Source organism: Cygnus olor, unplaced genomic scaffold (genome assembly GCF_009769625.2).
Source record: "Cygnus olor isolate bCygOlo1 unplaced genomic scaffold, bCygOlo1.pri.v2 scaffold_227_ctg1, whole genome shotgun sequence".
Taxonomy (NCBI): Eukaryota; Metazoa; Chordata; class Aves; order Anseriformes; family Anatidae; genus Cygnus; species Cygnus olor.
The window spans coordinates 1-11613 of NW_024429155.1; the positions used below are offsets into that span (position 1 = coordinate 1).

The following is an 11613-nucleotide window of genomic DNA, read 5'->3' on the forward strand; positions in this document are numbered from 1 at the left end:
CAGCGGGACCCACGGGGACATCGGGACCCGTGGGGACATGGTGAGCCACGGGGACCCATGGGGACATCAGGACCCGTGGGGACACCGGGACACGTGGGGACACTGGGACCCCTGGGGACACCGGGACCCGTGGGGACACTGGGACACGTGGGGACATCGGGACACGTGGGGACACTGGGACACGTGGGGACACCGGGACACGTGGGGACACTGGGACCTGTGGGGACACTGGGACCTGTGGGGACACCGGGACACGTGGGGACACCGGGACCCGTGGGGACACTGGGACACGTGGGGACATCGGGACACGTGGGGACACTGGGACCTGTGGGGACACCGGGACACGTGGGGACACTGGGACACGTGGGGACACCGGGACACGTGGGGACACTGGGACCTGTGGGGACACCGGGACACGTGGGGACACCGGGACACGTGGGGACACTGGGACACGTGGGGACACCGGGACACGTGGGGACATTGGGACCCCCGGGGACACCAGGACCCATGGGGACACCGGGACCCGCGGGGACCTGGTGGCCGTGGGGCCGTTGACACCCGCAGGGACGCCGCCGGTGACACCGCCACCGCTGTGGGGACCCGCGGGGACGTCGGGGGACGCGGTGGCACCGTGGTGACGTCACGCGGTGTCACGCGACGCGTCCCCTCCAATAAAGGCCGGTGGCCGCTGGCTCCGTGTCCCCATCTGTCCCCAAGGCACCCGGCGGCCATCTTGGGCCACCAGCGGCCATCTTGGCCCCTCCCCCTACCACCAGCGGCCATCTTGGCCCCTCCCCCTACAGTCTCAGCTCCTCCCTCTACCACCAGCAGCCACCTTGGCCCCTCCCCCTACAATCTTGGCCCCTCCCCCTACAATCTTGGCCCCTCCCCCTACACCAGCAGTCATCTTGGCTCCACCCCCTACAATATTGGCCCCTCCTCCTTCAGTCTTGGCTCCTCCCTCTAAACCAGCGGCCATCTTGGCTCCTCCCCCCCCGATCTTGGCTCCTCCCTCTAAACCAGCGGCCATCTTGGCCCCTCCCCCCCCGATCTTGGCTCCTCCCCCTACCCCAGCAGCCACCTTGGCCCCTCCCCCTCCCCTTTTGGCTCCTCCCCCACCGTGTCCCCTCCCCTCCCCCCCAAGCACAGGGCGGGGGCGCTGCCGGCGGCCATCTTCTGCCAACGTCTATATTTATTGGGCGGGGCCCCCCCAAAGCCCCGCCCCCAGGCCCCGCCCCCTCCACAGCCGGGGGCGGGGCCGAGACACAACAACAACTAAAGGTGTGGGGGGGGGGGCGCGGTGGAGAGAGGGGGGAAAGGGGCGGGGCTCGGCGGGTGGGGGCGGGGCCAGGGGGAGCAGGGGGCGTGTCCGGGCGGGGGCCCGCCCCCCCGGGGGGGCGGGGCTAGCGGATGGTGTAGCGCACGTAGGGCACCTCGATGTCGGCGTCGGTGTCGTCGTTGCAGCAGAGCTCGAAGACGAGCGCCTTGACGTGGCGGCCGACCTTCTTCTTGGACACCCGCGCCACGATCTCCGTCATCCTGCGGGGCGGGGGGGGGGGGTACGGGGGGCGGGGGGGGCGTCAGGCACGGGGACGGGTCCCGGTGACCAACGATGGTGGGCGTGGACACGGGGAGCGTCACCCTGTGGGGGCAGGGAGGTGGTTGTGGGGTGGGTGCTGGTCGTGGTGGCCAACGGTGGTGGCCTCGGACACGGGGACTGTCACCCTGTGGGGTATGGGGTGGGTGCTGGTCCCGGTGGCCAACGGTGGTGGCCTTGGACATGGGGACTGTCACCCTAGGGGGTCAGGGACGTGGTTGTGGGGTGGGTGCTGGTCCCGGTGGCCAACGGTGGTGGTCTTGGACACGGGGACTGTCACCCTAGGGGGTCAGGGAGGTGACTATGGGGTGGGTGCTGGTCCCGGTGACCAACGGTGGTGGCTTCAACCACGGGCGCCCTCCGCCCTCAGTCCCCCCCCTTCCCCACGGGTGCCCCCCGCTCTGGTTTCCCACACCCCACAGGTGCCCCCCACCCACAGACGCGCCCCCCCCCCCCACCACCACCACCCATGGGTGCCCTACGGCTGGTCGTGGCGCTCGCGCAGCTTGGCAGCCGGCATGAAGAAGGAGTAGAGCATGGAGACGCCCTGGGACAGCATCGTGATCTCCAGCCGGTGCTCCTTCTGGCGGGGGGGGGGTGACGACACGGGGGGCGTTGGGGGGCGCCAGACCCCCAACTGCCCCCCCAGACCCCCAACTGCCCCCCTAGAGCCCCAATTGCCCCCCCCCAGGCCTTCCAACTACCCCAGTCCCCTGGCACCCAACTGCCCCGCTGACCCTCGGCTGTCCCCCCCGGACCCCCAAGTGCCCCCCCAGACCTCCAAGTGCCCCCCCAGTCCCCTAGGTGCCCCCTCCCCAGCCCCCCAGCTGCCCTCCCAGTGCCCCCCCAGTGCTCCCAGTACCTTGAAGTAGGCGAGGAACTGGCGCAGCGTCATCTCCTGCCCGTCAGGCTGCAGCCCCTGCACCTCGAACCGGTCCCACAGCGTCCACTCCACCTCGTAGTACTGGGGGGCAGACCCACGGCATCGGGGTCAGACCCACGGCATCGGGGGCAGACCCACGGCGGAGCATTGGGATCCACGGGGGGGCAACTGGGAGTCTGGGAAAAGTGGCACTAGGACCCGTGGGGCACCCACAGGGCTATGGGGCAGGGCGCTGTGGGGCACGGCACTATGGGGCAGGGCACTATGGGGCAGGGCGCTGTGGGGCAGAGCCCTATGGGGCAGGGCGCTGTGGGGCAGGGCGCTGTGGGGCAGGACCCTATGGGGCAGGGCGCTGTGGGGCAGAGCCCTATGGGGCAGGGCGCTGTGGGGCAGGGCGCTGTGGGGCAGGGTGCTATGGGGCAGGGCCCTATGGGGCAGGGCGCTGTGGGGCAGAGCCCTATGGGGCAGGGCGCTGTGGGGCAGGGCGCTGTGGGGCAGGGTGCTATGGGGCAGGGCGCTGTGGGGCAGAGCCCTATGGGGCAGGGCGCTGTGGGGCAGGGCGCTGTGGGGCAGAGCCCTATGGGGCAGGGCGCTGTGGGGCAGGGTGCTATGGGGCAGGGCCCTATGGGGCAGGGCGCTGTGGGGCAGGGCCCTATGGGGCAGGGCGCTGTGGGGCAGAGCCCTATGGGGCAGGGCGCTGTGGGGCAGGGCGCTGTGGGGCAGAGCCCTATGGGGCAGGGCGCTGTGGGGCAGGGTGCTATGGGGCAGGACCCTATGGGGCAGGGCGCCGTGGGGCCGGCCCCGTTACCTTGTTGCGGGGACAGGCGAGGGGCTCGGAGAAGCCGACGAAGGGCAGGGCCAGGTTGAGGAAGGCGTTCTTGTAGGAGGCCAGGCGCCGGTGGCCCTGCACCAGCTTGTAGAGCTCGAGGCAGCCCAGCCCCACCACCGCCGCCGTCGTCGTCGCGATGGCCGGGATGATTTTCCCCGCGATCAGCTTGCTCTGCGCCCAACGGGAGGGACGGGGGTGACCCCGCGGCACCCCCCGCCCGTCCGTCCCCCCCCGGCCCCGCCTCTGGAGGCCGTAGGGAGCCTACGGCACCCGGAAGGACCCTATGGCGCCCATAGGGAACCTATAGCACCCATAGGGAACCTATAGCGCCCCTAAGACCCTATAGCACCCGTAGGGACCTCATAGCACCCCTAAGACCCTATAGCACCCATAGGGACCTTATAGCACCCCTAGGGACCTTATAGCACCCGTAGGGAACCTATAGCATCCAAAATGACCCTACAGCACACATAAGGACCCTACAGCACCCCTAAGACCCTATAGCACCCATAGAGACCTTATAGCACCCATAGGGAGTCTATAGCACCTGTAGGAACCCTATAGCACCCATAGAGACCTTATAGCACCCATAGGGAGTCTATAGCACCTGTAGGAACCCTATAGCACCCAAAAGGACCTTATAGCACCCATAGGGACCTTATAGTACCCACAGGGAACCCATAAAGTCTGTAGGAACCTTTATAGCACCCATAGTGACCCTACAGCACCCACGAGAACCCTATGACACCCGTAGGGACCCTACAGCACGCAAAATGACCCTATAGCACCCATAGGGACCTTATAGTACCCACAGGGACCCTATAAACACCCCTAGGGAACCTATAGCACCCATAAGGACCTTATAGAACCCATAGGGGCCTTATAGTACCCACAGGGACCCTATAGCACCCATAAGGACCCTATACCACCCATAGGGATCCTATAGCACCGGTAAGAACCCTATAGCACCCGTAAGACCCTATAGCGCCTGTAAGAACTTATAGCACCCATACAAGCTCTGTAGCACCCATAGGACCCTATAGCACCTGTAGGAACCCTACAGCACGCATAAGACCCTACAGCACCCATAGGGACCCTATAGCACCTGTAGGACCCCCACAGCACCCACAGGACCTCCCAGCACCCATAAGATTCCTTATAGCACCCATAGGACTCCCGCAGCACCCTCAAGACCTCCCAGCACCTCTAAGACTCCTATAGCACCCATAGGACCCCCGCAGCACCCATGGGACCCCCTTGGGTCCCCAGAGCACCCATGGGACCTCCCAGCACCCACAGAACCTCCCAGCACCCATGGGACCCCCACAGCACCCCCAGGACTTCCCAGCACCTCTGAGACCCCTATGGCACCCACAGGACCCCCGCAGCACCCACAGGACCCTTATGGGACCTCCCCCAGCACCCATGGGCCCCCCGCAGCACCCATGGGTGCCCCGCAGCACCCACCTTGTGCCGGTCGGCCGGCGGGATGTCGTAGTTCTCGGCCCGCAGGTTGGAGGCGGCGACGATGAAATCCATGTGGAAGTTGGTGTCGTCGTCCTGGGGGGGGGGCAGCACCCATGGGTGGGGGGTGTGGGGGGGGCACCCATGGGTGCTGGGGGGGCGGGGGAGGGGCGGCACCCACCTTCTCGAAGTCGATGGGGTACATGCGGAAGCCGGGCAGCTCCTCGGGGCTGGGCAGCGAGGCCTTGAGCTCCTCCAGCCGCCCGTCGTCTGCGGGGCCGGGGGGCACCCATGGGATAGCAGCACCCAAGGGTGCCCCCGGAACGCCCGCAGCCACACACCCCCCCCCAGTGCCCCCCCCCCGGGGGTCCCACGCCCGTGGTCTGCTGCCCCGTGGGTGTTACAATGCTGTGACTCCTGGCCCGATGCACCCAGGGGTGCTACAAAGCCGTGGGGCCCTGTCCCGGAGCACCCATGGGTGCTGCTAACCTGGGTCTCCTGTTCCATTGCACCCAGGGGTGCTACAAACCCCATCTCCTAGCCCATAGCACCCATGGGTGCTACAAACCTGTGTCTAGTGCCCCGTAACACCCAAGGGTGCTACAAACCCCCATCTCCTGCCCCACAACGCCCATGGGTGTCACAAAGCTTCACCTCCTGCCCCATAGCACCTATAGGTGCCCCAACCCCTATCTCCAGCCCCACAGCACCCATGGGTGCCCCCCAACCCCATTTTCCCCCCCTCCCCCCTCCCCTCAGTGCCCCCTCCCGCCCCCACGGCCACCCCAAACCCCCCACCCCATAAGCCCTTAACCCCCGCCCCCCGCAGCACCCATGGGTGCCCCCAGGCACCCACCCAGGGCGGCGGCGGCGCTCTGCAGCTCCTGGTCGGAGACGTGGATGCGCACCCCGGCCTTGGGGGCGAAGGGGGGGACGCGGACGTGGCGCAGGAGCTCGGCCACCGCCGCCCGGTCCCGCGAGCCCCCGATGCCGTAGCTCTGGGCGAAGAGGTTGGCGGCCGCCATCACGTAGTCCAGGTGCAGGGGCTGGGGGCACCCAAGGGTGGCCGCGGGTGAGATGGGGCGGGGAAGGGACGGGGGGAGCGGGTGGGGGGGGAGGGAGGCGCCTAAGGGTCATGGGGGGGGGCGCCCAAGGGTTACGGGGTGGCGCCCGATGGGGGGGGGGGTGGCACCCAAGGGAGATGGGTGGCACCCAAGTGTGGTGGATGGCACCCAAGGGTCAAGGGATGGCACCCAAAGGGGATGGGTGGCACCCAAGGGTCATGGGGTGGCACCCAAAGGTCAAGGGATGGCACCCAAGGGTGTTGGGACGGCGCCCAGTGGGGGTGGATGACACCCAAGGGAGATGGGTGGCACCCAAAGGTGGTGGATGGCGCCCAACAGTCATGGGTGGCACCCAAGGGTGATGGGATGGCACCCAAAGGGGGATGGGATGGCACCCAAGGGTGTTGGGATGGCACCCAATGGGGGTGGATGGCACCCAAGGGTGATGGGTGGAACCCAAGGGCGATGGGTGGCACCCAAGAGGGATGGGTGGCACCCAAGGGTGGTGGATGGCACCCAAGGGCGATGGGTTGGCAACCAAAGGTCAAGGGATGGCACCCAAAGGGGGATGGGATGGCACCCAAGGGTGTTGGGACGGCGCCCAATGGGGGTGGATGGCACCCAAGGGTGGTGGATGGCACCCAAAGGTCAAGGGATGGCACCCAAAGGGGGATGGGATGGCACCCAAGGGAGATGGGTGGCACCCAAGGGTGGTGGGTTGGCACCCGAAGGCCAAGGGATGGCACCCAAGGGTGGGGGGGGCGCCACCCAAAGGCCTCGCGATGGCACCCGAAGGTGCCCCCTCCCCCCAGCACCCATGGGTGCCCCCACTCACGTTGTCGGGGTCGAAGACGAGGGGGTGGGGGCAGCGCTTGGGCCCCGACCAGAAGAGGGTCCCCGAGTTGGTCTTCTGCGGGGGCACCAGGGCGTCGGCACCCCGAAACGCCCCAAAACCACCCCAAAACGGCCCCAAACACCCCAAAGCGGCCCCAAACACCCCAAAACGGTCCCAAATGCCCCAAAAGGGCAACCAGGCACCCCGAAACGGCCCCGAATGCCACTAGATGGCCCCAAACAACCCCAAAATGGACCCCACACCCCAAAACAGTCTCCTGGCACCCCAAAATGGCCCCGAATACCCCAAAATGGCCCTTGGGCATCCCAAAACTGCCCTGAACACCCCAAAACGGTCCCAAACACCCCAAAATGGCCCCCAATGCCCCAAAACAACCCCAAGGACCCCAAGATGGCTCCCAGTAACCCAAAATGGTCCCCAGGTGCCCCGAAATGGCCCCAAATAGCCCAAGATGGCCCCTGGGCACCCCAAAATGATCCCAAACACCCCAAAATGGCCCCTGGGCACCCCAAAACAGCCCCCAGGCACAGCAAAATGGCCCCAAACACCCCAAAACACCCCAATGTCCCCAATGACCCCAGTGACCCCGATGTCCCCATTGACCCCAATACCCCCAATGACCCCGATGTCCCCAATGACCCCAGTGACCCCAATACCCCCAATGACTCCGATGTCCCCAATGATCCCAATACCCCCAATGTCCTCAATGACCCCAACGACCCCAATGTCCCCAATGGCCTCAACGACCCCAACGTCCCCAATGACCCCGAAGACCCCAATGACCCTGATGTCCCCATTGACCCCACTGGCCTCAACGACCCCAACGTCCCCGATGACCCCACTGACCCCGCTGCCCCCGTACCTGCCCCAGGGGGAAGTTGTGCAGCAGCTGCCGGATGTTGTTGCTTACCCCAATGTCCCCAACGTCCCCAATGACCCCGATGTCCCCAATGACCCCAACAACCCCCATGTCCCCATTGACCCCAATACCCCCAATGACCCCGATGTCCCCAATGACCTCAATACCCCCAACATCCTCAATGACCCTGATGTCCCCATTGACCCCAATGACCCTGATGTCCCCATTGACCCCAATGGCCTCAACGACCCCAACGTCCCCAATGACCCCGATGACCCCAGTGACCCCGATGGCCCCATTAGCCCCAATGGCCTCAACGACCCCAATGTCCCCGATGACCCCGCTGCCCCCGTACCTGCCCCGGGGGGAAGTTGTGCAGCAGCTGCCGGATGTTGTTGCTTACCCCAATGTCCCCAACGTCCCCAATGACCCCGATGTCCCCAATGTCCCCAATGACCCCCATGTCCCCATTGACCCCAATACCCCCGATGTCCCCAATGACCCCAATACCCCCAACGTCCTCAATGGCCCTGATGTCCCCATTGACCCCAATGGCCTCAACAACCCCAACGTCCCCAATGACCCCGATGACCCCAGTGACCCCGATGTCCCCATTGACCCCAATGACCCCGCTGTCCCCATTGACCTCAATACCCCCAATGACCCTGATGTCCCCAATGACCCCAATGACCCCAATACCCCCAACGTCCTCAATGACCCCGATGACCCCAGTGACCCCGATGTCCCCATTGACCCCAATGGCCTCAACGACCCCAATGCCCCCGATGACCCCGCTGCCCCCGTACCTGCCCCGGGGGGAAGTTGTGCAGCAGCTGCCGGATGTTGTTGCTTACCCCAATGTCCCCAATGACCCCGATGTCCCCAATGACCCTGATGTCCCCATTGACCCCAATGACCCTGATGTCCCCATTGACCCCAATGGCCTCAACGACCCCAACGTCCCCAATGACCCCGATGACCCCAGTGACCCCGATGGCCCCATTGGCCCCAATGGCCTCAACGACCCCAATGCCCCCGATGACCCCGCTGCCCCCGTACCTGCCCCGGGGGGAAGTTGTGCAGCAGCTGCCGGATGTTGTTGCTTACCCCAATGTCCCCAATGACCCCGATGTCCCCAATGACCCCAACAACCCCCATGTCCCCATTGACCCCAATACCCCCAATGACCCCGATGTCCCCAATGACCCCGATGTCCCCAATGACCCCAACAACCCCCATGTCCCCATTGACCCCAATGGCCTCAACGACCCCAACGTCCCCAATGACCCCAGTGACCCCGATGGCCCCATTGGCCCCAATGGCCTCAACGACCCCAATGCCCCCGATGACCCCGCTGCCCCCGTACCTGCCCCGGGGGGAAGTTGTGCAGCAGCTGCCGGATGTTGTTGCTTACCCCAATGTCCCCAACGTCCCCAATGACCCTGATGTCCCCATTGACCCCAATGACCCTGATGTCCCCATTGACCCCAATGGCCTCAACGACCCCAACGTCCCCAATGACCCTGATGACCCCAGTGACCCCGATGGCCCCATTAGCCCCAATGGCCTCAACGACCCCAATGCCCCCGATGACCCCGATGACCCCAGTGACCCCGATGTCCCCATTGACCCCAATGACCCTGATGTCCCCACTGACCCCAATGGCCTCAACGACCCCAACGTCCCCAATGACCCCGATGACCCCAGTGACCCCGATGTCCCCATTGGCCCCAATGGCCTCAACGACCCCAATGCCCCCGATGACCCCGCTGCCCCCGTACCTGCCCCGGGGGGAAGTTGTGCAGCAGCTGCCGGATGTTGTTGCTGTACTGCCGGTGCCAGTGGCGGCAGGCCCAGGCGACGCAGTCGGGCCAGGCGCGGGGCCGCTCCCCCCGCAGGCTGCGCTGCAGCGCCTCCAGCACCTCCAGCGGCTGCGTGCCCGCCAGCCGCAGCGTGCGCTCCACGAAGCGGGGGTCCCTGCGCCGCGGGGGGGGGGCACGGGGGGGACACAGGTGAGGGGGGCACCCGTGGGTGGAGGGGGGAACGGGGGGGGAGCGCAGGGGAGCGGTGCGATGGGGGGGTAATAGGGGGGTAGGGCAATGGGGGGGGCATTGGGGGGTGTAATAGGGGTGGTGCAATGGGGGGGCAATGGGGGGGCAATGGGGGGTGGGTGTAATAGGGGGGTGGTGCAATTGGGGGGCAATGGGGGTGATGCAATAGGGGGGCAATGGGGGGACAATGGGGGAGGCAATAGGGGGGCAATGGGGGGTGTAATAGGGGGGTGGGGCAATGGGGGGGCAATGGGGGGGACAATGGGGGGCAATGGGGGGTGTAATAGGGGCGGTGCAATGGGGGGGCAATGGGGGGGTGTAATAGGGGTGGTGAAAAGGGGGGGCAATGGGGGGGTGTAATAGGGGTGGTGCAATTGGGGGGGGCAATGGGGGAGGCAATGGGGGGGAAATGGGGGCTGTAATAGGGGTGGTGCAAGGGGGGAGGCAATGGGGGGGCAATGGGGGGGTGTAATAGGGGTGGTGCAATGGGGGGGGATGCAATAGGGGGGATGCAATTGGGGGGGTGCGATGGGGGGTGCAGCGGGGCGGTGCACGGGGTGCAGTGCAATGGGGGCGATGCACAGGGTGCAATGCAACGGGGGGGGTGCACGGGGGAATTGGGGGCGCAACGCAGCGGGGGGGCGGCGCGCGGGGTTTTGGGGTGCCGTGGAATTGCGGGGGGGACGCACGGGGCGGGGGGGTGTTGGGGGGGCCGACGCAGCAGGGGGGGGGGAGATGCACGGGGGGGGGGCGGGGCTGCGACACACAGGGGTGCTGCAGGGCAGGGGCAGGGCTGCAATGGGGCGGGGGGGGGGGGGGGAAGGTCCCGCGACGCACCCAGGGGTGCCCCCGCCCCCCCCCCCGCCCCTCCCCCACGCACGTCAGGTACTGGTTGACGTTCTCGGCCGGCTGCTTGAAGAGCCCCTCGAACTCGTCCCGTGCCCACTGCGGGGGGGGGGGGGGGGGGGGGAGACACCCAGGGGGGGTCAGCTGGGGAGGGGTGACCCAAACCAACCCCCCCTAAAATCTCCCACCCCCCCTCCATGTCCCCAAGCAGCCCCCCCAAGGTCCCCAGGGCCACCCAGGTGTCCCCGAACAACCCCCAGGTGTCCCCAAGCCCCCCCATCCCCACCCCCCTCAACGTGTCCCCAAGCCCCCCCCCACGTCCCAACGCCCCCAATGTCCCCGTGTCCCCATGCCCCCCCCGCCCCCAATGTCCCCATACCCCCAATGTCCCTGTTTCCCCCCAAAAGTCCCTGTGTCCCCCCAGTGTCCCCACGCCCCCCGGTGTCCCCCCCGCCCCCAATGTCCCCATACCCCCAATGTCCCCACGTCCCCCCAATGTCCCCACACCCCCCCCCCCCCCCAATGTCCCCATACCCCCTATGTCCCTGTGTCCCCCCAATGTCCCCACGCCCCCCGGTGTCCCCCCCGCCCCCAATGTCCCCATACCCCCAATGTCCCCGTGTCCCCCCAACGTCCCCGTGTCCCCCCAACGTCCCCACGCCCCCCCCCCCCACCCGGCCCACCTGCAGGGTGTGCTCGATGGCGTTGGGGAAGTTCTTGAGGGTGCAGATGGGGATGGCCTTCTCGGGGGGGTCCTGGCTGGAGCTGTAGGACTCGCTGAGGAACGGGACCACCACCTGCACGTTGCCCTTGGTGCCCAGCGTGCCCGACTCCAGCAGCGGCTTGCGGTAGTACACGCAGCGCCGGTCCATATACAGCCCTGCCAAAGGGGGGGGGGGGGGGGGGCGGAGGCTATACGGGGCGGCCCAGGGGCCTGGGGGGCTGCCCCTAATTGATATAGGGCATCCTGATTGATATAAGGCACCCCCCGCCTGATATAGGGCACCCCGACTGGTATAGGGGCATCCTGATTGATATAGGGCATCCTGATTGATATAGGGAACCCCCCCCCGATACAGGGCACCCCGACTGGTATAGGGGCATCCTGATTGATATAGGGAACCCCCCACCTGATATAGGGCACCCCGACCGGTATAGGGGCAC

The 11613-nt window shown here is 66.7% G+C and overlaps 1 protein-coding gene and 2 long non-coding RNA genes across 5 annotated transcripts; 1 reads left to right on the forward strand and 2 right to left on the reverse strand.

Annotated features, from left to right (window-relative positions):
- LOC121063366 lies at positions 1 to 691 on the forward strand. Its single transcript, XR_005815958.1, has 2 exons — positions 1 to 40; positions 565 to 691. It is a non-coding gene; the product is annotated as an uncharacterized LOC121063366 (long non-coding RNA).
- A 483-nt stretch (positions 692 to 1174) lies between these two features.
- LOC121063364 (ubiquitin-like modifier-activating enzyme 1) lies at positions 1175 to 11609 on the reverse strand (the record flags this gene model as incomplete). The annotated part of the gene is made up of 11 exons (XM_040543787.1): positions 1175 to 1539; positions 2080 to 2180; positions 2460 to 2561; positions 3289 to 3480; positions 4777 to 4869; positions 4955 to 5043; positions 5630 to 5819; positions 6673 to 6747; positions 9334 to 9529; positions 10484 to 10548; positions 11133 to 11609. Coding segments are annotated over 11 exons (1716 nt in total), but the record flags the coding sequence as incomplete, so codon positions are not given.
- LOC121063365 lies at positions 3544 to 4731 on the reverse strand. Of its 3 annotated transcripts, XR_005815957.1 has the most exons (4): positions 4308 to 4731; positions 4209 to 4229; positions 4088 to 4168; positions 3544 to 3966 (listed from the first exon to the last, which is right to left on the reverse strand). It is a non-coding gene; the product is annotated as an uncharacterized LOC121063365 (long non-coding RNA). The 3 variants fall into 3 exon arrangements; XR_005815955.1 differs by having other exon boundaries at positions 4088 to 4229; XR_005815956.1 differs by having other exon boundaries at positions 4209 to 4731.
- Positions 11610 to 11613: the final 4 nt, after the last annotated feature.